This window comes from Heloderma suspectum, chromosome 2, assembly GCF_057233095.1.
Source record: "Heloderma suspectum isolate Gila_16-S chromosome 2, 16-S_ref, whole genome shotgun sequence".
In the NCBI taxonomy this organism is placed as follows: Eukaryota; Metazoa; Chordata; class Lepidosauria; order Squamata; family Helodermatidae; genus Heloderma; species Heloderma suspectum.
In genome coordinates this window covers 62,616,245-62,642,980 of record NC_139459.1, presented here as the reverse complement: position 1 = coordinate 62,642,980, position 26,736 = coordinate 62,616,245, and the positions used below count along the sequence as shown (strand labels likewise).

General features: G+C 44.2%; 1 protein-coding gene and 1 long non-coding RNA gene across 11 annotated transcripts in view; one reads left to right on the top strand and one right to left on the bottom strand.

The window, feature by feature from the left end:
* Nucleotides 1-26,736, top strand: part of SKIC3 (SKI3 subunit of superkiller complex) — a 120,124-nt gene that overhangs the window by 23,493 nt on the left and 69,895 nt on the right. For all 7 annotated transcript variants that reach the window (XR_014787669.1, XM_084833772.1, XM_084833767.1 and 4 more), the window contains exons 15-26: nucleotides 2,274-2,453; nucleotides 4,649-4,773; nucleotides 7,297-7,550; nucleotides 12,091-12,193; nucleotides 17,795-17,971; nucleotides 18,912-19,056; nucleotides 19,217-19,295; nucleotides 19,405-19,466; nucleotides 19,551-19,607; nucleotides 21,126-21,194; nucleotides 22,219-22,293; nucleotides 22,626-22,767. Coding sequence is in view for 6 of the 7 variants with exons in the window: in XM_084833772.1 (XP_084689898.1) it covers nucleotides 2,274-2,453; nucleotides 4,649-4,773; nucleotides 7,297-7,550; nucleotides 12,091-12,193; nucleotides 17,795-17,971; nucleotides 18,912-19,056; nucleotides 19,217-19,295; nucleotides 19,405-19,466; nucleotides 19,551-19,607; nucleotides 21,126-21,194; nucleotides 22,219-22,293; nucleotides 22,626-22,767 (1,468 nt within the window). In the remaining variant the exon portion in view is untranslated. The remainder of the gene's footprint in view (nucleotides 1-2,273; nucleotides 2,454-4,648; nucleotides 4,774-7,296; nucleotides 7,551-12,090; nucleotides 12,194-17,794; nucleotides 17,972-18,911; nucleotides 19,057-19,216; nucleotides 19,296-19,404; nucleotides 19,467-19,550; nucleotides 19,608-21,125; nucleotides 21,195-22,218; nucleotides 22,294-22,625; nucleotides 22,768-26,736) is intronic.
* LOC146352294 (uncharacterized) overlaps nucleotides 1-26,736 on the bottom strand; it is a 46,107-nt gene that overhangs the window by 15,800 nt on the left and 3,571 nt on the right. Inside the window, exons 2-3 of one of the 4 annotated variants that reach the window (XR_014787676.1) lie at nucleotides 4,895-11,645; nucleotides 1,549-1,778 (exon numbers count right to left, since the gene is read on the bottom strand). This is a non-coding gene — a long non-coding RNA (uncharacterized LOC146352294). Of the gene's footprint in view, nucleotides 1-1,548; nucleotides 11,646-26,736 lie in introns of all 4 variants that reach the window. The other 3 variants (XR_014787678.1, XR_014787677.1, XR_014787675.1) reach the window with 3 other exon arrangements.

The following is a 26,736-nucleotide window of genomic DNA, read 5'->3' as shown; positions in this document are numbered from 1 at the left end:
TGAGATCATTCTATCATTTTTAAGATTGTACCCCAGTACTGCTTTTCCCACCCTTTTGTTGACTATGAGTGCTACTCCATTTCTTCTAAGGGATTCTTGCCCACAATAGTAGATATGATGGTCACCTGAATTAAATTCGCCCATGCCTGTCCATTTTAGTTCGCTGATTCCCAAGATGTCGATGTTCAGTCTTTCCATCTCATGTTTGACCACCTCCAGCTTACCTTGATTCATTGATCTGACATTCCAGGTTCCTAAACAATATTGCTCTTTACAGCATCGGATTTTCTTTTCACCACCAGACACATCCACAGCTGAGTGTCCTTTCGGCTTTGGCCCAGCCGCTTCACTCTTTCTGGCACTACTTGGAAATACCCTCTGCTCTTCCCCAGTAGCATATTGGACACCTTCCGACCTGAGGGGCTCATCTTCCGGCGTCATATCTTTTAGCCTTGTGATACGTTCCATGGGGTTTTCTTGGCAAGAATACTGGAGTGGGTTGCCATTTCCTTCTCCAGCGGACCACATTTTGTCAGAACTCTCTGCCATGACCTGTCCGTCTTGGGTGGCCCTGCACGGCATAGCTTATGGCTTCACTGAGTTACACAAGCCCCTTCGCCACAACAAGGCAGTGATCCATGAAGGGGACCCTGGTATAAGGGCACAATCCTATTGGGATAGGTGGCCTCCTCCGAATTCGAAGGCAACTGCCTATACAATGTAGGGCAGGAGCAGGGCAGAAGAGATCTTCCCCTCCGCGTGTTTCAGCTGCCCTGCATTCGCGGCAAGACAGCCGATTTCAGTCGGAGCCGGGGGGAAGTCGGAGCTGGCGGGGGGATGCCGGACAACACATAGGAAGTGTCAGAAAGGCACTTCCGCCCCCCCCCCAAATGCCCCATTTTCACTGCTCCGTGCTGCTCTTATGAGGGTGGGGCGCAGGGACGAAGTGCACTGTGCTGCCTGTGAGGCAGCACGGGAGGGGGTGGGGGTTGGTTCTCAGGAAACCGACCTTGGATCGCAGGCTCTGAGGTCAGTTCCCGGGAACTGACCTATCCTGTGGCCATCTTGCCGCTGACTAGCAGCCATAGGATGTGCCCTAAGTGAGTTTGGAAGTGGGGGCAGAAACTACTTACCTGCACACTGCTTATAAAGCCCCACAAGGGCTTGTTAGTTGTTGATATAGTGTAGGGGTGGGCAACACATGACTCATGGCTGCATGCAGCCTCCCCTGGCCTTTTATGTACCCCCCCCCCCGGTCAAATGTACTGCAGTGGCAGAACCTCGGCAGTTTTTTTCTGCCGCTACACTACTGAATTTCAGCAGCAGAGGTGTGTGGCCCCTAATGGGGCCAGGGACCAGGGGAATTGGCCGTTGGATCCCCAAAAGTTGCCCACTCCTGAGTCACTGGTGTACCTGGTGCTTTATAAAACAATATCAGCTAAAAGAGACAGGTTCCTGCCCCAACGTGTTTACAATTTAAATACTGAGGTGAGGAGACAACAGAGGCAAAGGTAGCAAAATATGTTGGGCAAATGAAGTTATTCATACTTAGGCTTTGTCTTAGAGATGCAGACAGTGTGGTTAATTCCATGGCTACACAGAAGAGATGAGTTCCGACGATTGAGAGATTTAAACTGGGAACAGCTGAATTGATTATTGCTGGCTCTTTTTCATCTCCTTGGTCTTTCCTCTGTTTATATTTAATTATGTGTTTGTTTATTTTATTTTAAAGATTTATGTACCACTCTTCAGTATTGCTCTTCCCAGGGTATAGCTCACTGTCAAAGAAACAGATTAACAACAAAATCAAAATACATAAATAAAACAATGATATGAAAAAGCAGGCTAGTAAAATTAATAAAATTTCAGTAACCCCCCCCCCCACAAAACTTAAACAGTTAACCACAGTTTTTAAAGGCTTGGTAAATTAAAAATAAGCATTTGCCTCGCACCAAAGGGTTCCAGGAGGGCATTCCAGGGCTGAGGGGCCACAGCCCTCTTCCGTTTTGCCACCCATCCCAATTCTGAGGGTGAGGAGATCTGGAAAAGGGCTTCTGAAGGTTGTCTTAATGTGTGGGCAGGTCTATGTGGGAGACGGTGCTCTTTCAGTTACCTCAGTTTCTGTAGAACTGCATTGGTGTTCTTGTTTACACTGGTTCAAAATACAGGGATTGGGGGGGGGTTGTTCTATTGTGTACATAAAAGCTATGTTTATGCATATGAAAATGGGCTAAAATGTTCTTTGGTGGGTTTTTTGTTTTGTTTTTTTGTAGGCAGCAAAACTGGACAATTACTTTGGAAGTGCTTTCCACTATTTAGGTCAATACTACAAGGATATAGCTGGAGATAAAAACAGAGCTCTTGGCTGCTATAAAAAGGCATTTGAGAAAGATAAAACAGACGGAGAAGCTGGAGCAGCGGTAGTAGACCTAAGCACTGAGCTTGGAGACCTGGTACTGTACATATCAGTTTGAGCATTTTTATGTACTACAGTGATCTGAATAGCGCAACCACCCCACTATAGTCTGCCATGAAAACGCCAGCATAAGCAGGCGTCCCTCTAAGGGTTAGTAATGACCCGGTGCTTGCACAGGAGGAACCTTTCCTTTTCCTTCACAAAAGGCAGATGTTTCAAAAATGTTTTCTCTTCTCTCTGAGCTTAATTTTTGCAAAGCGGTAAACTACTTTTGTTCCCTCATGAGCAGAATTACCTCAGAACTACTTCATTTTCACTCCTTTCCTGCCGCCCTTCAGTTTTTCCACCAATTCAGATGGCTTCAGGATTCACTGACTGCTTGGTATAATAGTTGGCATTTTTCAAAGACGGCTCTGAGGGGTGGCAAGTGATTCCTGCAAATACTTCCCTCTACACTGTGTGCTCCCCCAGCTTTCAGTCACAATATTAAGGTCCTATATAGTCCTTGCTCCCTTAATAATGGTCTCTGCCACGAGTTTGCTCCCCCAGCAAGTTTTTCTGGAGTTGGTCCTGGTGTGTGTTGAGATACCTACCAATATTTACAAGATAATTGAAGCAGCCAGGTAATGTGAACAACTATTGCAGAGTTAGTCATGTTTTGAGAGGGGCTTCCTCTCTGAGATTCAGTCCAAGCCTTCATTCAGTTGCTGCCAAGATAACCCGCCCTGAAATGAAACTACTGCAGAGGAGAGTTAAATTCTTTTATTTTCCCTGGCCTTTTGGTTTTCAGCCAACAGAGGGAGCTTTCTGGGTGGAAATTTTAAAGCAGTGGAAAGTATAACATTCCCTTGCTATAGCAGTGATTGCAAGAAATGGGGTCTTGTGGACTCTTCTGCAGTATGGAAACAAGCAGGGATAACAAGTTCAGAGAGTTCTTTCTAGGTTCCACTGAAAGCCTTGGGAGTTGGGCACACACTCCATATGCTGTGTGTTATCTACTTGTGCAGGATAAGAACTTGGGGACTATCTTATCTGCAATTACAGCTTACCTATAAAAGCCAGGCTTATTACCCTATTCTTTAAAGCCAAATCATAGTTGTCAGGGTTTCTGCTAATGTGCCTATCAATAAGTTGATATGCACATCAGTACTTACCACTGATGGGTTCATAAGTATAAGTAATGAAGATTTAATGTGAGCCAAGGCTTAACCTCAGTATTTGTGTGCAGTATTGGAGTTCAGTGCTGGAACATTTAACATTAATAGCAGTCCCTCCAAGCACATACTACAAGCACCTTTCCCTTACCATTGTGAAGCTACAACCAGCCCTGTTGTAATGTGACTCTGAGGCAGACTTGAGCTCTGAGCACCTCTCCGAATGAAATCTAGATGATCAGCCTCTGGTGATAGCTTGTGTTTGCTTTGATTCTATTATAGTTACAGGAATTCTGAGAAACTACTTCAGAGACTCATACCTATTCTCAAATGTGCTTATGCCTGTCTGTTCTTTGTAATTATATGTACACATAAGAAGCAGCAAATTGTTAGTTATTTACTTTGTTATTATTGAATTTCTATTGCCAGGGAGGGGGAGAAGTTTCTGCCACATGTACTAAAATAATTTGGCTAGTTTAGGGTACTATGCACCTTTACTTGGGGGGGGGGGGCATTTGCTGCTCTGCCTCCTGGCAGCAAAATGTATTCTGCTGGCTCTGCACTGGCTGGTAAGCCTTTAAGGAGATAGGTGTTTTGGGGATGAGGAAGGGCTGGCAGGGAGGGGTGAGATCCAAATGGCATATCAGCTTAGAAAATAAGCTGCTGTTTATTTCCTTTGGAGTGGGAGTGGAATACCTCATCTGATTTCCATGCCAAGCCAATGTGACCGGCAGGGGACAGCTCACCCATCACTATTTCTTAATCCAGGAGATAGCAGAGTGGGTGGCCACACAGGAAACAGAGATGATTTATTCATGGAAATGTAATTATCACACTCAACTTGAGCTAGACTCTAAGGCCTGCTGTCCATAGTTAATATACTGAGCTCTAGGCCTGGTTCATATACTTCCCAATACACAAGCCAATTTCCATAGTGGAAGAGCATGTGCACAGTCTCCTTTGGCAAACACCTTTGGAGGGGCTGCTGTGTGAAGGAGGGGGCAGGGAAGTCCACTTCCACCCATGCAGTTCACCCAGCTTAATCTAGATCCAACCCAATATTATCTTTGTATGTTAGGAAACTGCCCTTACCATCTTGACAGAGGTAACTGAACGAGCAAGTGCTGGGAGAGCAAAATGGGCCTGGCTTCGTCGTGGACTTTATTATCTGAGAGCTGGTCAGCATTCACAAGCAGTGGCAGAGTAAGAGAATTAATAATAATAACAACAGCAGCAGCAATAGTAATAATAATATAATTGCATGTCATTGTCTTTCTGCAAAATTCTGCAAGTTAAACAGATGGTGTGATTAATGTTTATATACATTTTTTTAAAGGCAAATCCTCTTCCTCTCTCTGAATTTTTCAACTTGCTTCTAATTTGCATTATCCGTTGTAAGCACCTTGTCTGTCTTTATGTCACCCAATCAGGTGTACGTAGGTTTATGGCCTAAATGTAAAATGAAAATGAAAAATAGATGACTTCAGCACAAGGAGCAGGAAAAGACAATTCCCAAACACAATCTCTGTTACCTACATGTATTAAAACGACAATGGTAACCTTCCCCAACCTGGTGCCCTCCAGATGTTTTGGATCTCAGTTCCCATCAGCCCCAGCTAGCATGGCCAGTGGTCAGGAATGCTCAGAGCTGTAGTCCAAAACGTCTGGAGGGCATCGGATTGGGGAAGGCTGTTCCAGAGCATCCTCTTTTCCAGAATTTGGACAACATACACAATTCACAAAGGAATCCTAAAACAGATGCAGCACTTTAAATACACTATCTTAGAACTGTCTTGACTGTGTATTCAGGATTCATTAGTTGCCTCCTTATTTGGCTGAAGATAGCTTGTTTAAAGTGCTGCACCTGTTTTGGAGCTCCTTGGTGGGATCGTATATGTTCTGTCCTAATCCTGGAAAAGAGGATGCCAGTGGCTATACTGACTGGCAATAATGGGAGATGCAGTTTAACAAATCAAGAGGGCAGCAGGTTGGGGAAGATTTTCTAAAAAAAAAAAAAGAGAGAGAGAAGTAGGTGGCCCTAAATTGTTCGTCATCAATTTTCCACAACCCTACAATGACCTCTGTATATCATATTCTCCATCTTGTCAACATGGTTTATCTGCTTTAGGAGAATGAGAATTTCACTTGTGCTTTCTTCCTCCATAGGGAAGATGTGGTGTTAAGGCTTGTGATCCTTAGCTCACAATTTCCCTGCTTTTTGGTGCTTGATTGAAAACTGCACAGCCTTAACTTTCTTCTGTAAACTGTAGGTTTTTTGTTTCTTGAACTTTATGGGTTTGTTTAACAAAGGAATTGAATTGCAGATATTATTCAGTTGACAACCAAGCCATTTGTAGCCTGGACCTTATGCCGTGGGTGTCAGCATCTAATATAAAATCCAAATTCAAATTAATAAATGGGCTCCAGAAGTTATGCTCTCTCTGATAATAATATACCAAGGCTGAAATCCTAAACCCACTTGCTGGGGAGTATGCCTGGTTGTACTCTGTAGGACTTACTTCTGAGTAGGCATATATATGATTGCACTATAAATGAAAATAAAGTCCATTATTGAAAATGGTTGCCAATGTTTTTTTCAAAGTCACTTTTGATAGAGGGTTTGGTTTTTTTGCCTTTAAACCGTTCTTTCTCCCTCAAAGTTTCACCAAATGTCCTGAGATTTTCAGAGTATGTAAACCCAACGTTTCTTTCTGGCTCCTGAAAATGTCAGAACAATGGGTAAAAACTGTTTTGATTTTATGAAGGTTAGAATGACCCCCCTGATTATCATATTGTGTGGTGGAACCTTCTTTTACTGATGGGCATCAACAAAGGAGACACTGTATCTCTTTTAAACAGTGGAGGTGCAATCAGGAGTGGCTGGGTGACCAGCCAGATGGGCGATTAATAAATAAATAAAAATCCTGTATGGAACATTGTGGAGCACCCCACACAGGGTTCTGTGACAACCCTAACCTCTCCCCATGTGGTGCATAGGGTGCTGCTGCTGATCCAAGCATGTTGTAACCTGGCAGGGCCATTCCGTAGCAACTAAAGCCATTCTATGTCTTACAGCATCCTATCGCTGGCTCTTCGTTAGGCCCCCCATGCACACCGCTGTACTCCTGTTTTTGCTGGGAGTAGTCTGAACTCTAGGACATTGGGGAATAAAAGATAAAAGGGTCTTGGTTGTAACAGAATGGCTTCATGAAACTGTGATGCTTGGAGACTGAAAATAGGGGGAAATTGTCATAGAGCCCCATAGGAGGAGCCTATGTGCACTCTGTGAGCACAGGGTACAGGATTTTACCCTTGAGCAGAAGTTAAAGTTGTTTAACCAAACCAGTCCTTCCTAACCTCATAGCCTCCAGATGTGTTGGCCTATAACTCCCAGCATCCCCCAGCCAGCATGGCCTGCTGGGGCATGCTGAGAGTTGGAGGCCAATACATCTGGAGGGCCTCAAGTTGTGCTTACAATTATGACAGTTGACCCTTGCTTTTTTCCCTCCACATATGGTCTGTAAATGTTTCAAAGGGGAGGAAAACCTGAGTATTTTGTGGGCGTTTTTACTTTGTGTTGTGGTGGTTTTTGTCAAAGTCTCAGTGTGAAAGCTTCTAGATGAAAACTTCTAAAAAGATACCTGTAGCGGAACAAAGTGGTTTCAAAGTGTAACAAAGTGGTTGTTATGAATTCACTAATGGCTTGTGCTTTCTCAATGTGCCCAGTTTGCAGGCAGCACTGCGAGCAGATCCAAAGGATCCCCACTGTTGGGAATCCCTCGGAGAGGCATATCTGAGCAGAGGGGGCTACACCACAGCGCTGAAGTCTTTCCGAAAGGCCAGAGAACTAAATCCCAAGTCTATATATAGTATTTATAAGGCTGCAGCAATTGAGCAGATTCTAGGAAAATATAAAGAGGCTATTGCAGAATATCAGCACATTTTGAAGAAATCCTACGATTATGTCCCTGCCCTGAAAGGTATGCATGTATTTTTGTTAGGTACATTGACATATACAATACATTCACCACACTAGAGAGTTATGACAATATAATTTCATGCTTAACATGTTCCAGTGCCGTCCCCCCATTTTTAGACTAATGTGACCACTTCTAAACAAAATATGTGAGTTTCTATAGGCAATTAGAAATCAGAGGAATGGCTAGCCTGTTTTTGAGACTTAAGAAGAGAAAAGATGTGCTTTAAAAATATCCCATGATACAACTATGCATTGTTAACTTCCTATATTCATTAAATATTAGGTAAATTAATACATTTTTAGTAAAATTACTTCCCTTGTTGTTGTAATTACATGCGAACCAGGTTTATGGATTAAACAACCCAGAGTTAGCCCATCAACAAACCATGGGTTGTTGATTCAAACCAGAAACAGATCACGCCATCTGTGTGTCCCTGCACATTGCGGGTTAATTAATCCAAGATTTGCCATGGTGACGTGTGAACCACATCAGTATAAGGCAGCTTTCTATATTCCACTTTCTGCATTCTTGCGTTATCCTGCATCTTGAATGGGAGTGAAAATTGATAGGATATTTTCTCCCCCACCCTTTAACTCTACTTCCAAAAAATTAAATATAATAATGGGACACTTTCAATTTCCACTTTCCATAATGGGATCTGGGACACTTTCCATCGCTACTTGCAAGGGGAGGAAGCTCTGCAGTGTTGCGAGGCAAGTGAAACCCAGTGCTTTTGCTGCTGCTGCCTTGCTGGGGTTCAACCTTTACCTGTGGAACTTCTGCTCTGCCTCCTTGCAGACCCAGGCCCAGCCAAGTGCCTCCCCACTCCCAGCTGCAACACCTGTGGGAGCTGGGGCATAAAACCCAGGTCCTGGAGGGGGCAGGACTGCCGCAGGCGGGAGTTGCCACCAAAGGGGGTGACACCAAAGGGGGTTGCTCGTTTGGGGGAGCCACTTTGAGGGAACATGAGGGCAAGGGCCTGTCCCCCTGCTTGAAAGGAGAGAGGGGGACTGCTTGCCTCAGTGTGGCCTGCAGGACTGCCTGACTACAGATGTGTTTTTTAAAGAAGGAGGAAAGTGTTGGGAGCCAGGGAGCAGCCATTACGGTTCTACAGGGCAAGGGGAGACAGTCACACTCTAAAGGGAGAGTGTATACCAACAGAGTGCTGACTGTCTCCAAATTGTCCCCCAACTCAAATAACCTGGATGGTCCTGGCAACAGACCCTCTGGGTTGAAACTTCTGCTGCTGAATGCCAGATCAGTGAATGGTAAAACAACTGCTGTCCAGGACTTGATCCTGGATGAACGCACCGACCTGGCCTCTATTACAGAGACCTGGTTGGATGAAGTGTGTGTGTGTGGGGGGTTAATCTTGCTCAGCTCTGCCCTCCAGGGTTCTCAGTCCAGCAGCAGGCAAGTCCTGGGGGGGGGCAGGGAGGTGGAGTGGCAGTGGTCTATCAGGATTCAATCCCCCTGACCAGGTGCCCTATCCCACAGTCTCCTGGGTTCGAGTGTGTGTATTTGAAGGTGGGTGCCTGGGACAGAATAGGGATTCTGTTGGTGTACCATCCACCCTGCTGCTTAACAGTCTCCCTTCCTGAGCTAGCCAGGGTAGTCTCGGGGTTGGTGCTGGAGACCCCTTGGCTTGTTGTGCTGGGGGATTTCAACATCCATGCTGAGGCTGCCCTGTCAGGAGTGGCTCAGGACTTCATATTTGCCGTGACAACCATGGGTCTGTCCCAAAAGGTATCTGGCCGCACCCATGCTGCTGGGCACACTCTGGACCTCGTTTGCTGTGCTGGATGCGGTGATAGTGACCTGACAGTGGAGGAACTCTCTATAGCTGCATTGTCATCGACAGATCATTACCTGGGGGTGTTTTGACTTGCTGGTACTCGGAACCTCTGCAGGGGTGGAGGGCTGATTGAGATTAAGATGGTCCGCCCCAGGAGGTTGGTGGATCCAAATGGTTTCCTGACAGCTCTTGGGGATTTTCCTGTTGCCTCAGCAGGCGATTCTGTCAAAGCCCTTGCCGATCTGTGGAATGGAGAAATGACCAGGGCCATGGACAAAATCTCTCCTGAGTGTCCTCTCTCACAAAGTGGAGCTACACCAGCACCCTTGTTTTCTAGGGAGTGGGCAGTGATGAAACGAGTGAGCTGACGACTAGAGCGATGTTGGCAGAAAACACGGAGTAAATCTGATCGAACACAGGCTAGAGCTTATTTGAAGGCCTACTCTGTGGCAATACAGGCAGCAAAACAAATTTTTTCTGCCACTATTGCATCTGCAAAGAGCTGTCCAGCAGGGCTGTTTCGAGTGGTCAGGGGTCTTTTATTCATTAGCCCACAAGAGGAGAATTTAAACCTCTCGACAGCCTGCTGTGAACAATTTGCTCAGCACTTTTCAGACAAAATCGCTCAGATCCGCTCTGACTTGGATGCTATAGTTGATACAGACCCAGTGGATGTAACTTTGGCCCCTGCTTGTCCAGTGTTGGATACTTTTCAATTTGTACAGCCTGAGGATGTGGACAGGATCCTGGGAGAGGTGAGGGCCATACGTGTGTTCTAGATCCTTGCCCTTCCCGGCTCATAAAAGCAGCCAGAGGTGGATTGGCCAAGTGGGTAAGTGGAGTGGTTAATGCCTCCCTTAGTCAAGGCAGAGTTCCAGCCTGCCTGAAGGAGGCAGTGGTGAGACCTCTGTTAAAAAAAATAAAAATAAAAATCCCTCCCTGAGCCCCACCGTATTGGATAATTATCAACCAGTCTCCAGTATTCTATTTCTGGGCAAGATATTGAAGCACGTGGTAGCCTCCCAATTCCAGGGCTTCCTGGATGAGACAGATTATCTAGACCCATTTCAATCTGGCTTCAGACCTGGTTATGGGACAGAAACAGCTTTGGTCACCTTGGTGGATGACCTACACCGGAACTAGACCGGGGAAGTCTGTCCCTGTTGGTTATGCTGGACCTCTCAGTGGCTTTCGGTACCATCAACCATGATATCCTTCTGGGCTGCCTCACTGGGATGGGACTTGGAGGCACTGTTCCACAGTAGCTCCATTCCTTCTTGGAGTGTTAGACCCAGAAAGTAGTGCTGCGGGATTTCTGCTCGACTCCCTGTCCATTGGCCTGTGAGGTTCCTCAGGGTTCTGTCTTGTCCCCCATGCTATATAACATATACATGAAACCACTGGGAGAGGTTATCCGGAGTTTTGGGGTTCAGTGTCACTAGTATGTTGATGACACCCAACTCTACTTTTCTTTTCAATCTAATTCCTAGGAAGCTGTTCCGGTGCTAAACCGGTGTCTATCAGCAGAAATGGACTGGATGAGGGCAAACAAATTGTAGCTTAATCCAGACAAGACAGAGATGCACCTAGTCAGTTGAAAGGTAGATCAGGGAATAGGGATTCAGCTTGTGCTGGATGGGGTTACACTCCCCCTGAAGACACAAGTTTGCAGCTTCGGTGTACTTCTGGATTCACCCCTGAGCCTGGCTGCCCAGGTTTCAGCGGTGACCAGGAGTGCATTTGCACAGTTAAAGCTAGAGCACCAGCTGTGTCCATTTCTTGAGATGTCTGACTTGGCCACAGTGACACGTGCTTTGGTTACATCCCGTTTGGATTACTGTAATGCGCTCCATGTGGGGCTGCTTTTGAAGAATGTTCGGAAACTTCATCTGGTTCAAAGAGCTGCTGCCAGACTGTTGACTGAGGCTGGCTATGGGGAGCATACAATTCCCCTGTTAAAACAGCTTCACTGGCTCCCAGTCTTTTTCCAGGAACAATTCAAAGTGCTGGTCGTGACCTATAAAGCCCTATACGGCTCGGTTCCAGGTTATCTGAAAGACCATATTCTCCCCTATGAGTCTTCTCGTGCCCTGACATCTTCAGGGGAGGCCCTTCTTGCGGTCCCACCACCATCACAGGCTCACCTGGGGGGAATGTGGGAGAGGGCCTTCTCGGTGGCTGCCCCAGGGCTCTGGAACTCCCTTCCCAGGGAGGCAAAAGTGGCACTCTCCTTGGTAGTTTTCGCAGGCAGGCAAAAACGTTTTTGTTCTGTTAGGCCTTTGGGGATAGATAGTCTGGACCTGTGAGAATATGATAGATTGATACTATTGTTTATATTGTTGGCTTTTTTAAACTCTAAAATTTTATACAGTTTTAATATTATTGATGATTTAATTATATTTTTCACTTTGGTATATTTCTATTTATATGTTTTAACTGTACAAGTTTTTAATGTTGTAAAGCTGCCTTGAGTCCCAGTACAGGGAAAAGGACAGGATATAAATAAATATAATAATAATGTGTATGTGTTATTTAAATATACTAATATTCCAGTTATCCTTAGCTTTCCGGACTACCTTACTGCTGCATTTCTGATAACGTGCACCTAAGGATTTTAAAGTTTATACTAAATATCCTTATTGTCAAATGAATGGTTTTCCAGCATTTGCCACTGTGTGAGACCAATGAGCTTAACTTATGCTTACTGCTGTCTTATCCCATGTTAACAGCTTATTTTCTATTTAGGTCTGGGAGAGTGCTATCTAATGATAGCAAAGATGGCCCTTGCTGACTATCTGGATGGAAAAGCTCTGGACTACATAGAACAATCCCTTGGGTTTTTAGCACGGTTAGTACTCATGTATTTACTCTAGATTGCCAAGATCCTGTAGGTTTTTAACAAAATTGCTTTATTTCAATAAATAGCATTGATTTTTAAGCAGTGTAACAAAAAAGGAGTTGGTTCTTATAAATCACAGGTGCACAACCCTTGGCTGCTCCCTGTGCACCCCCCAAAGCTGGCAGTACCCTACCCGCTTTCCCCCACAGCCCAGCTGATAAAAGGGGCAGGGAGGGGAGGGGGGACTACTGTTCCCTGACTTCTGAAATTGCTGGTTTCCTGCTGCTAGTAGCAGTGGAACAACAACAATCTCAGTGGTGATCGCTGGCGGGATGGGAGAAGCTTTCGTCTCCACCACCGCCAGTGATCCCTAGATCTCAGCAGGCAGGGAGGAGATTTAAATCTCCCCATCCCTATATGCTGATATGTGGAGAGGGGGTGAAGGAGGTGAGTGTGCTAGCGCATACGCAAGCCCCAGCCCAGCTGACACTAGATATGGCCCTTTGGGCTGAAAAATTGTGCACCACTATTGTAAATTATACGGCGCCATGTATGCAAGCCATTTTCCATTTGTTTCAGTGTTGGAGAGAATGTGGAGAATGTTCTCCACATCTTGTCTGTCCTGGAAGGAGCTCCCAGCATTGAGGTGAATGATGAAGCTAATGTGCTCATTGGAGCACTCTGTCTGCAATCTAGAAAGAACCAAATGCATCTAAGTCTCATTGGAATCGATACAGTGTTGTCTCTGCTGGGCATTGAGAATTATCTGTTGACTTTGATGAAGCTTATGGAATAAATGAAGCACTGTTTCCTGTCTCCTAGCTGAGCAGAGCAGAGGAAGCTGCACCAGCTGGTGTAAGGACTATAGAAGCAAGCAAGCTCCCAGAAAGCGAGTGATCAGAGCGCGCGCACAGGGAGAGCAAACAGGAGTTTGCCAGGGGAGCTCAGCAGGGGAGGTCAAGCTGGAGGTCTCTAACATGTTTTTTCCATTTAAAAAAAATATATTTTTCTTGTAACACACACATCCATACCAGTGGGACTGTGTTTTTAACCTCCAGTGAATAGAGGACAAAGCACAGGCTATTTCAGTACAATCAGAAAACTAGAAACATAAAAGGAATAAAGACTATGGAAGAAAAAGACTCTCCACTGGTGGTGACCTGCAAGGTCTGTGCAGTGTTTGTTTTCTTGCCTGAGATCAACATGACCTACACGTGCAACAAGTGCAGGTTGATCACGCTGTTGGAAGAAAAAGTAATAGGGCTGGAGCGGTGAGTGTTGGTCCTCCAGGGAATAAGAGAACACAAAGAGTTCTTGGACAGAATGGTGGAACTACAGCAGCAATGTGAAGAACAGAAGCTAGAAGAGCAACAGCAAGCTGAGGCAGAAGAGGGAAATAATGAGGTGAGGGAAAATGGAGTAGAGGATACTTCTTGGAAAAGGGTGACAGTTAGGAGCAGAAGAACTACAAACCACTCTACACCAATGGAAGCATTGGAACTATGGAACCGTATTCAGGTACTTGAGGATGAGACTGGAGGACAGCCTGCAGAGGAAGAATTACATGGGACTGGCATGAGAGTGAGCAAGAAGCTGAAGGTCAGCCAAGCAGCGGCAATGAAACCAAGGCCTACAGCAAGAAGAAGAGAGGAGTAGTAGTAGTAGTAGTAGTAGTAGTAGTAGTAGTGGGAGACTCCTTGCTGCGTGGGATCGAAACCCAAGTATGTTGCGAAGACCCATGGACTTGCCAGGTATGCTGTCTCCCAGGAGGATGGATTAGAGACATGACTGAAGGGTTGCCTACACTCATAAAGCCCACTGACAGTTATCCTTCTCATTCATGTGGGAACAAATGATACGGCCAAGCAGAGCTACAAAGAAATCACGTCAGACTTTGAAGCTTCGGGAAGAAACTCAAGAACTTGGGGCCTAGATAGTTTTCTCATCCATCCTTCCAGTAGTTAGAAGAGGGCTAGAAAGGGAAAGAAAAATACTCCGGGTGAATGACTGGCTATGAAGGTGGGGCCAGCATGAGAGATTTGGATTCTGGGACCACGGGCTATACTTTCTGGAGGAAGAAGGACTGTTGGCAAGGGGTGGGTTGCACCTCACAAAGGCTGGGAAGAATGTGTTTGGCCACAGCATGAAGAACTTTATCAGGAGGGCTTTAAACTGAATCCTACAGGGGAGGGAGATGTAAAATTGGGGGTAACAATGGATGAAGGCTCGTGCACCACAATGGAGAGAACAGCTCTAATAACACCCAATAATAGTCTTCAGAGACATGTAGGAAGAAAGCCGGACTATAAAGCACATGGTCCTCGATGTCTATATACTAATGCCCAGAGTATGGGAAACAAACAGAACGAACTTGAACTCTTAATACAGGAGGGAAATTATGACTTGATAGGTGTAACTGAAACTTGGTGGGATGACTCTCATGACTGGAATACAGCAATTGAAGGATATAACTTGTTCAAAAAGAACAGGAGGAGCAGAAAGGGAGGTGGAGTTGCACTATATGTTAAAAATACATATCTGCACAGAAATACAGGAGGATGAGCTTGGTAGCCCCATCGAGAGCATCTGGGTTAAAACAAATGGAGCAAAGAATAAAAGGAACCTGGTGGTCAGAGTCTACTACCGGCCACCCAACCAAGGAGAAGACGAGGATGAAACTTTTGAAAAGCAAATAGCCAATGTTTCAAGGAAGCATGATGTAGTAGTAATGGGGGACTTCAATTTCCCCAATATTTGTTGGGAGACGAATTCTGCAAAACATGGCCCCTTCAAGAGATTCCTGACTTGTCTTGCTGGTAACTTCCTCCTACAGAAAGTAGAGGAAGGAACTAGAGGATCGGCTATCCTTGACTTGAACCTAACCAACAAAAATGACTCAGTGGATAAAGTAGCAGTTAAGGGAACTCTGGGGGAAAGTGACCATGTTATAACTGAGTTCTTGGTTCTAAAGGAAGCAAAAGCAGAGTGTGGCCAAACAAGTACCTTGGATTTTAGGAAAGCCAATTTTAATAAACTCAGAACAATGATAAGTAAAGTCCCATGGCAAGCAACTCTAATGAGAAAAGGAGTCCAAGATGGGTGGGAGTTTTTAAAAAAGGAAATTCTCAAGGCACAATTACAAACAATTCCAACAAGAAGAAAAGGTGGAAGACAACAGAAGAAGCCAATGTGGCTTCACAAAAAGCTTAGAGGTGACCTGAAAACAGAAGGACACATATAGGAAGTGAAAGGAAGGCCAAGCTACAAAGGAAGAGTACAGGCAGGTAGCACAGAATTGCAGGGATGGCATCAGGAAAGCTAAAGTGAGAACGAGCTGAGGTTAGTGAGGGATGCTAAAAACAACAAAAAGGCTTTCTTCAGCTACGTGCATAGTAAAAGACAGAGGAAAGAAATGGTGGTTCACCTATTAAATAAGGATGGCAAAATTATAACAGATGACAAGGAAAAGGCAGAAGTGCTCAATTCCTACTTTGGCTCAGTCGTCTCCAAAAAGAGGGTCTATGAGCCCCCTGGCAAAGGCAAAGTACAGGCTGAAGGGGCAGGATTGCAGCTTGAGATCGATAGGCATATGGTCAAGGAACACCTAATTACTTTGAATGAGTTCAGATCTCCAAGGCCAGATGAACTGCATCCTAGAGTAATAAAGGAACTGGCAGAAGAGCTCTCAGAACCACTGTCTATTCTCTTTGAGAAATCATGGGGTACAGGTGAAGTGCCAGATGATTGGAGGAGGGCTAATGTTGTCGCTGTCTTCAAAAAGGGTAAAACGGAGGAACCGGTCAGTCTGACATTAATCCCTGGGAAAATTCTGGAGCAGATGATAAAGCACTCAGTCTGTAGGCGCCTTGAAAACAATGCAGTGATTACTAGAAGCCAACATGGATTTGTCAAGAACAAATCCTGTCAGACAAATCTGATCTCATTTTTTGATCAGGTAACCTCCCTTGTGGACTGCAGGAATGCTGTGGACATCATATACCTTAACTTCAGCAAAGCTTTCGACAAAGTGCCCCATGATAGCCTGATGATGAGCAAACTAGCTCCAAGTGGGCTAGATGAAACAATGATCCGGTTGATCCACAGTTGGCTACAGAATCGGACTCAAAGAGTGCTTCTCAATGGGATCTTCTCCAACTGGGGAGAGGTAATGAGCAGGGTACTGCAGGGCTCAGTCCTGGACCGAATGCTCTTCAGCATTTTTATTAATGACTTGGATGAGGAGATGCAGGGAATGGTTATCAGATTTGCAGATGACATACAAAATTGGGCGGGATAGCAAATGCCATGGAAGACAGGAACAAAATTCAAAGTGATCTTGATAGGCTGGAGCGCTGGGCAGAAAACAACAGAATGATATTTAATAGGGATAAATTTCAAGTTCTGCACCTAGGAAAAAGAAACTAAATGCACAGTTACAAGATGGGCGATACTTGGCTCAACAATACTGCAAGCGAGAAGGATCTTGGAATTGTTGTAGATCACAAGCTGAACATGAGCCAACAGTGTGATGTGGCTGCAAAAAAGGCAAATGCTATTTTGGGCTGCATTAATAGAAGTATAGCTTCCAAATCCCATGAAGTACTAGTTCCCCTCTACTCAGGTTAGGCCTCATCTGGAGTACTGTGTCCAGTTCTGGGCACCACACTTTAAGAAGGACACAGACAAACTGGAGAGGGTTCAGAGGAGGGCAGTGAAGATGATCAGGGGACTGGAAACAAAGCCCTCTGAAGAGAGACTGAAAGAACCAGACATGTTTAGCCTTGAGAAGACTGGGGGGAGATATGATAGTGCTGTTCAAGTACTTGAAAGGTTGTCCCAGAGAGGAAGGCCAGGATCTCTTCTCAATCATCCCAGAGTGCAGGACACGGAATCATGGGCTCAAGTGACAGGAAGCCAGATTCCAGCTGAACATCAGGAAAAACTTCCTGACTGTTAGAGCAATACGACAATGGAACCAATTACCTAGGGAGGTAGTGGGCTTTCCCACACTGGAGGCATTCAAGATGAAGCTGGACAGCCACTTGTCAGAGATGCTTGGCTTGGATTCCTGCATTGAGCAGGAGGTTGGACTCAATTGGTCTTATAGGCCCCTTCCAACCCTACTGTTCTATGATCACAGGCTTTCGTTCATGAGCTAGTTTGGGAGGTGGAGGTGTTTTGATCACTTTTGAATTTTTTGTTCATATAGAGAGATACCTATTTAAAAGTTAGTTAGGAAGATTCTAGTTTTATTCATCTTCTGAAAATGGTAGCAGATAAAGAGTTGGATCCAGAGTAGCACATAGCACTTGTAGTCGGGGAACGGGATGGGGAGGTTATCTTCACAGTTCATCCTTCCTCCTGCAGCCCCCTGCACCTCATGAAAAGTTGCTCTGGAGGGCTCCAGAGCAGCATGAGAGGAGATGCAGGGGGAAGCTTGAATCAAGAAAGATCACATCCCCACCCCTACCTCCAGCACAGAGCTTCCTCTGGATCCTGGTGCCTTCATGAATGGAAGGAAGCCTTCTATTCATGGAATGGCCAATCTGGATCCAATCCATAAACTCTTTAGGTGAGTTCTGCTTTAATGAAACCTTTTATTTCTTTCAGAGCAGCAAAGCATCGCCCAGAAGTGTCTTGCCTCTGGAAGTTGCTTGGAGATGCCTGTAGTTGTGTTTGTGTTATTTCATCATCCAAAGTGAATGTGCAGATTTTAGGATTCCTTATTGGTCAGAACATGGACAAATGTGTGCTAAACAAAAGTGATCTCCTCAGTCTGGGAGGAAGGTAATGTGCAACATATATCTTATATAATGTTCCACAACTCCAGAAGGCTGGCTGCCTTCTCCTGAACTGCTTTGCTGGCATGGGCAGGAAAGCAATCATCTGAAAACTGAGAGGGAGGAGAAGGTAATGGACTGTGTTTGGGCAACTTCTAACATTTGCGGAAAATCCCCTAAATGCCCCTCCCCTTTCCTCTAGAAAATGCATAGAAGCATAACAATTCTTCTGCTTTGCTTCTGTTTTTGAACACTGATCCGTTACATCAGTCTCCACCCTCAGACCTATTTGCATGCCTAGCTACCAACATGCCTCACATTGTGGAATGGATCAAAGACTGGCATGCTTAACAGGCCTGGAAAGCAAAGAGTTGAGAATGAATGTGGGCTTCCAAATGTGAGCAACAGCCAGCATAGCTACTATCTGGAAACCCCACCTGTTTGGCCATATAGAACATGGGTAAAATGGACAGTAGTAAGAGTCTCAAGAGAGGGAGAAAGCATGAACCAAGGTAAAGAAAGGTAGGGCAAACACAATTGGAAAGGCAAGTTGGGACTTGCACTCACTCACACCCTCAGCTATAGCCCAGACAACACATTTTGACTATTTTATCAATAGCTGTTTAGACTTAACTTCTGGAATTTGAGGCTTCACAATTCTTCAACAGTAGAGCTGCCCCGCAACTGTTGCCATGTGGGCGAAGGTGTATTCAGATCACTCATTACCTAATTCTAAGTGCACTAAACACTTGCTCTCAAGTATGAAGGCTGTATGACATTCTTGTTCTCTCTCATATAGTTTCTTAAAAGCATTTGTCGTCAGAAAAGGGGATGTATAAACACAGCAGCCTCTGAAAACATTATTAAATTAATGTGTTTACTTCCTTTTCCACCCATTTTGCTAATAAAAAATGACTCTCTTCATTGAATTATCTATATTTCTGTAGGTGTTATGGTAGAGGATTAAAACTGATGTCCTCACCAAATACATGGTGTGATCTTGGGATAAATTACTATCATCAAGCACAACATCTGACAGCAGTGGGCAGTAACAAGAATGAGACAAGTGAACTGTTAGAGAAATCTGTGCAGGTAATTTTTTTAACTCTGTTGTCTCTAATACCATTTACAATAATGGACCTATTCGTATCAGGAACATTTCTCAGCTGTGGTTAAAATAAAATGCTTGTTAGCATAACACATCAAAAAATGACATGTAGAATTATAGCACTGCACTCTCAATCTCTTCTAGTGCCTTAAAAAAGCTGTGAGACTAGACAGTAAAAACCATCTATACTGGAATGCCCTTGGTGTGGTGGCCTGCTGCAAAGGTACGTTTCAAAGGAAAACTTTTACAATATTGACACTCTTTCATTGTTCAGAGTTGTTTTTTTTACCGACTGTTGCAGAGGATGTGATAGCTAGATCTATATCTTTCAGGTGTTGGAAACTATGCCCTTGCACAACATGCGTTCATTAAATCTGTTCAAGCTGACCAAATTGTAAGTGCTCTAGATAGCTGCATCTGTTTTGAAGGAGATTTCGAGAATATTTAATTTATGTTTTGTAACCTTTACTCTGTCTAGAACGTTGTTGCCTGGACTAATTTGGGCGTCTTGTACTTAACAAGTGGAAACATAGAGGTAAAAAGTGTATGTGTGTGTGTGTGTGTGTGTATGTGTGTGCACGTGCTATCTTCAAAAATGTAGTTTTAAGTGTAAGGAGCTGAGTGAAATGCCAACTGTAAAGAAATAATTTGAGATGTTACCTTCCCATTCGAGTGAGCTATCAGAGCATTTAAACACCGAATTAATGTAATTCAAATGTCAGTCAAGATATAATCATTGAGCTGAAGAACAGCATTATGACTGTTATGTGACTGTGTATCAGAGATGTCACAGGAGCCTCTCAGAATCTGCAGCAACAACCTCCCTCCCCAACTTTCTTTAAAATCCTCTTTTAAAATAGCATAGAACAGGGGTGCGCAACCTTTTCACCCCCGATGGCTACATTGGGTGTCTGCTGGAGTGGTGGATTGCCACACGTGTATATACATGCATCACCCAGCAGCAACAGATCTTTGTCTTGCAGCATGTCATGGCATCAATGTGTTGACACCCCCTCCACTCCCCTCCCCAGCCAGCCCAACCTGATAATCAAAAGAGAGGAAAAATGCTCTAGAAATCGGCTTAGTGATTTGTGGTATAGAAATCTCATTCCTAGAGCATTCTAGGAAGTTGGCAGGATCCTTCAAGCACTGAATCCTGGGACACTCTAGGAACAAGGTTTCTGTGGCAAGAACCATAGAGCCTGTTCCTAGAGTGTTCCCACCACCTGCTTTTTTTCAGCGGCTGCATATGCTAGGGGCCTGGAAGCTGCCAGATGAGTTTTGGAGGTTGCCTGCAGCCCATGGCCCACATATTTTGTACCACTAGTATAAAATATAGAAAGTGGGGAGGGGGAGGTTGGGATGTTGAAGGATGCATTATGTTGAAAGATGAATGGCCACATCATTGGCTGACTAATCTCCCAGGGAACTCACCAGTTCATGGCTGAGCAGTTTGGGGGGCTTGAGGTTCATTCTTAACATTGCTGCAGAGATGGAATGTTGCCCACCTTCTAACATCTCTTTCAGGCTGGGGGTTGAATTCAATGTCAGAGAAGCTCTTGGGGGCAACATTCCAGTGGGGGGAGGGGCCAAAGGCAAAAGGAGTGGGGCCAAAATACCAAAGATACCAGCATATTTTAGCTTCAAACTCTTACTGCCAGTAGCTAAGCCTTAGGAGAGGCATTTCAACCTTTTAGAATGTGTGTGGGGGGGGGGGGGCATACAAAAGCTGGAAAACCACTAAATGAACGGGAGAAGGGTTATGGCCAGAAAAATGGAGTGTGGTCATCTGGGGAACCCCAGAGAGCCAGATTGGGACCCCAGGAGGGCTGGATTTGGCCCATGAGCCTGAGGTTCCCTACCCCTATCCTAAAATGAGCTTTGCCTGGTTATGTTCAGTCATTGCTGTGCAAGATGGCAATCTGGAGCACTGTCAGGCAAGCATGAGAGGAAGGGACAGTTATGCTTGTATGTTGCATAGCTTATTTAGTTGCATGCTTAGCCACCATCAGCTGATGTAATCATTCTTTGTTGATTTTTCATATTCCTCTAGCAAGCACATGAAGCCTTCAAAGTAGCCCAGTCCCTGGAACCCTCCTATCTAATATGTTGGATTGGGCAGGTAAGGTTTTAACCTCTTTTAGTTCTCTATGTGTTGATTTAGACAGCATAACCTCTAATGGGCATTAAGTTCCTATTGAAACTGAATTGATTGCTGTCCTTATTAAGTCACTCAGAGCATAAAGGGCCAGGCTTATCACTAAACCCGGCTTTCTGAAAACAAAACAAATAGTTATTCCATTCAAATTCTAATTTGTTGTTTTCTCCTACTTGTCTTGTAGCAATCTATTCTTATTTGCTGAAACTTTCAGAAATGGCTGAATTTAGTGGCATTTTCATCCCATGATGAGATATTGTTCTGTCTCTGGTGGCAGCACTATTCACAGTCCAGTCAAACTTGAAGTCCTGACACCAGTACTATCAGTTTACATTAGCTGTTGTGGTATAGACTTATTGATTGATGGATTACATGTTTAAATCACCCAATAACCTAAGTTCTCTGGGCAGCGTACAAACTGAAAACATAAAAATACAAAATAACCATAAGACAATCAAACGTGAGATGAAAATAAGATAAAACCAGCAGCAGTACATAATAAAAGTAGAAGTAAAACCAGCAACAAGGATAAAACAAATCAAATATCTATAAACACTAAAAACAAGTTCCTAAAATGCTTGGGGAAATAGTTTAAAGAGGTGGAGGGAGAGAAGTTTGCAACACTGCAGCTAAAAAAGCATTCAGGCAAGCAGGATAATGGAAATTTCCTCTGCCCCTCATAACACAAGGAAACCTTTTTGTACCATAAAAGTCCAAAAGATTGCCACATAGTGGGTCAATCCAGGACACCAATTCTACTTCTCTGCCACTTTCAAGTTTAGGGTAGTGAAAGTCCTCTTGCATCCACAAGATTGGGGCTGTTAATCTTGTTGACATAAATAGAACTAATGGGGTTGAAATCAAGCTTTGCCATACATGAACTTAGAAAGTGATGGTGTCCACCTGTAGTGATAAATAAATATGCAGTGCTCTGGTGCATGTTTTGTCAAATCAAGAAGCTTGGGTTTTTTCTTTGTTCTTTTTGTAGGCCCTCATTGCGGAAACTGTAGGCAGCTATGAAACTATGGACCTCTTCAGGCACACCACCGAACTCAGCATGCATGTAAGCACCTGTCACTATTTCAGGTTCTGAAGCAGGTCCATTACAGTTTCCTGCATTCCTGTTGTACTTTCATTAGATGTTTTATATGGATCTTCTGAAACATGACTGCTGCCTTTATTTTGATCAAACCTGCTGTGGATGCAGTATATTTGGGGTTTTATCTAAATGAAACAAATGGCTAGGGTTTGGTTTTAAGAAGAATAGCAAAAGATAGTGCTATTCATCCAAGTCTTTTGTTTGCACTGCAAGATTATATGCTTAAATAGGAGTAAAAAATTAAGATTTCCTAGTTGAACAGTTATTAACTCCATTTGTGTTTTCTCTTCCATCAGACAGAGGGAGCAAAAGGCTATGCCCATTGGGTGTGCTCAACTCTGCAAGATGAAACCAATAGAAACACTGAATTGTATAGGTACAATATCCTTCAGATGAATGCTATTCCAGCAGCACAAGTTGCTCTGACCAAATACACAGGTAACTTGATCTCATGTTTAAAGTGACAGCCTACTTCCTATTTCCTTGTAACAACTGCTCTCTAGGTGTAAACTTCAGTCAAGTCAATTAGTTACTCGAAATGAAACATGGCGCTTTATAAAGTTATTCTTCGGGGGGGGTAGTATGAGAGAGGGAGAAAAACCTCAGAGCTTGGGGGCTACCCAATTAAATTTTTATCGTTCGTTCATATCCCGCCTTTTTTTTCCTCTTGCAAGGAACTCAAGGTAGCTTACATGATCCTCCTCCTCTCACAACAACCGTGTGAGGTAGTTTGGGCTGAGAGTTTGTGACTGGCCCAAAGTCACCCAGTGAGCTTCCATGGCCAAGTGGGGACTAGAACCCGGCTCTCCCAGCTCTCAGTCCAACACTCTCACCACTACACCACACTGGCACATCATCAAGAGATTCCGAACAGACATAAGAAAGTACTGTTCTAGACAACATCAGCGCTGGTGTCGAGGGTAGGCATGGTCAGGCACCTGCTGAGGGCCCACACTGTAGCAGGAGCCCACTGACAAAAATCCCCTGGAGTTCCTCTTCGCCATTTTGACCTGCTTGTTTACCTGCCTCTTATTCTGGTCCAGACCATGGTGCTGGTGAGAAGGAGGAGCAATAGATACCACTGCCTACTTTCACAATGACTCTCTGCCTTTCAGTCAAGCAAGTGGCAACAGTGATGAAAAAGAAGATGAGCAATAGCTGCTGGTGTCAATGACGATGAGAAGATGGGCTCACTGCGGGAGGAGGCCCATTGGGGGTGTCTTGCCAAGGGCCCTCAAAAATCTGGAACCAGCACTGGACAGCATAGAATTAATTTACGGAATTCACTTCCACGAGATTATGTGATGGCTTTTAAAAGCATTAGGCTACTTAATGAAGGATAGGTTTATAACGTATGTTACTCCGTAACGTATGTTACGTAGGTTTATAACGTATGTTAACGTATGTTGCAGAACCCAGAGTCAGAGAGACCACGGAGTGAAGGAAAAAGAGATTCTTTATTTAACGCGCGGGCTTAAGGCTGGAATCGTTTCCAAAGAGCCAGAAGCCCCGATTTACATTAGCACATTGGTTTTATAGACATTGTGACATATATGAAATGGCTCCTCCTCTCCCTCCCGCATGGGGTTGCAATCCTCAACATTTTTCCTCCTAGCACCATTGTTTATAATACAAGAACTGGGTTATAGGGTAGCCATGATAAGGAGAGAACAGAAGAGAACAGCAGAGAACAAGATATACAATTGTATGACCTTTGACAAGATAAGGAATTCCTGTGTCTCGTCAGCTTACAACAATATATTCAAGGGAGAAAGAGCTCAGCAAGAACATGAAGCATGAGACTGCATGAGGCTACTTAGTCTGACCCCCGATATGGCTGCTACATTCCCCCCTTAAATGCATAATTTCATTACAATTATAGCATTTTTGATAACCATACAAAGCTTTTTGTGACATACATATTACTTAGCCTTTTGTTGGGCTATTAGAGCGTAGAGGGCAGCAGTTTTACTAGCTGAGACATAAAACAGATTGGTTAAACAGCGCATAAGACAAGGAACGCAGAGACATAACAGAACTTTTATGAACAATACTGGTAGAATTAGGATGAACAATGCTTTTAAGCTAGCTAAGATCTGGAAGCCAAGGGGTTAACTAATTGAGCTAATTGTTTTGTCTTATTGTTTTGTTAGCTACTATATTGTGCAGCTTGTTGATCTGTTCATCTACAGCATTGCCATTATCAGTTAAGTTAAAACAACAGAGCTTTTGGTGTGTCTCACAACTTAAATGATGAAGAAGGAAGAGGTAATCTATACCAGCTCTATTTTCTAGAACTGCACCTCTTAGATCACGCAACTCTTTATTTAACAATGACAATGCTTGTGAGGTGGCATTTATGCTTTTGGCTAAGCTGCAAGCTAACCAGTTGTTCTTTAGACCATTAGCCAAGGCTAAACCTGGAACCTTAACCAGTGACATTGCTAAGGCCAATTTTTCTGAGTCAGAATATAACTGCACATGACTATTACAATTTTTAGTTAGTTGGAGTGCTCGAGGCTGCCGTTGACGGATTTTTTCAGGCTACAGGGGAAGAATTGGCACCAGTTCAATTGGCGGCTGAGGCAACATGGGTGGTTATCAGACAAGTTGGCAGGAATGAATGACCAAGTGCGGGAATTACATGTCTAAAACCATCCATGAGGCAAAAGTATGTGGGCATCATTAAAAGATATGTTTTGAATTTTATTACAGTGGAAGGGGGCCAGGGATAGCTTTGTATTTTCTGGAAAAATTTTTGACAATTAAGCATTTGTGCACACGTAGCATTTGTTTCAGCAATGATGGGGGTGCGTAGAGTGAACTCTGTAGGGGGTAGGATCTTTGCAACCACGCCCCAATTAGCATTTTGGGAATAAGTTAAACTTACACCATAAACTCTTAACATGGTATCTTTTTGAATTTTCCCAGGATGTCTACAGACAGGTATTAGGCAAGAGCTAATAAGCCTGTTTGCAGGTATACCTCTTGGCAAACAAAAATGTTTTACTCTCGTGATGTTAGCCAGGTGAAGCCAGTAATTATCAGCAAATCACTGGGACAAACTTCTTTTTCTAGGGGCAGACCCCCCTTTTTGCACCTTATTAAGGAAACACAATGCAACACTACTAACACTACAACACGCATGTTTGATCTTCTTTGGGATCTGACCGTACGCTGGGCAGCTATTCACCTGGCAAGCTGCAGTAGGGTCTAGTCCCCTTCTTCAATTCTCCAGTTGCAGGTCTGACCGTACGCAGGGGTACAGTTTCCCGGTGTGTCCACAGTAAGGTCTAGCCTGAGTCTTCTTACTGCTTTTTCAGAATGATTTTTAAAGGATTTTCAGGATTTCTGTTTATGGTCTACTTTCCCCCTCTCGCTCGCTTGACTCGTGTCCAATGTATCCAGGGTTTAATTCTAGCTGCTTTCATAGCTGCGGGGGTGGAAAGTATGACAGTTCTGAGTTCTTTCCATCTGGGAGTCAAAGGGTTATTTTTCCCTCTTTAACTCATACTTTAACTCTTGGTTGGAAAGGATGAGCTTCTGTGATGGGAATGGCTTATTTTTTTAAGACAAAGCGGCGCTGGGCTTGAAGAACTTTGCTCAGTGTTTGGACTTCTTGTTTAAGGCTAACGTTTGCTTGCTTTTGATGCTGCTCCAGTGTCAATTATGAAGTCAATGTCACGGCCCCTCACAGTCAATGTCACGGCCCTTCTCAAGCTGTCTCCCTCTTCGCCCATTCTGGCCCCTTTGTTTTTTTCCTTTGTGTATTTGATTTATTTTATTTGGGCATTCATGCCACTAATGTCCATCTTGTCCACACTGGGCACACTGGTTCTTTTTTTTAAGAATCTTCTGCCTCTGCCGGGTCTTCTTCTTTTCTTTTTTCGTTTACGTCTTCTTGGGCCTCTGGGTCGAGGGGGGTGTACTGGCGATAGGCATTTGAAAGATGCTCCAAGTACGCTCTGGGGCCTCGGTGGCACCTTGCAGCACTTTAGACACTTTGGTCATATTAACTGACTTCTTCATACCTGCTTTCATGGCTTTTAACAGCAGGGTTTGATACTGGGTGAGGCGCTCTAGCCCCACTTGTGTTTTGGGATTCCAGCAGGGGGGGGTTACTTACAAGGATACTTTATTGGGTAACTTACAGCACACAGGCGTACTTAATTTTTGGATCAGACAGCTTCTCTGAACCACGAGCTATTGCACTAAATGGGTTTTTATACTATACATGTTACCCATGAGGCAGCACAACACTAGCAAGCATTTTCAGCATAGGCTAGAAGTGCTTGGTTCTCAGGCACAGCTTCCTGTAAACAACTTCGCTTCCCAAAGTGCTTGATAACACTTTTTATTTATTAGTATGGGAAGACAAATTTTTTCTCTTTCTTTTGCTTTCTTTTT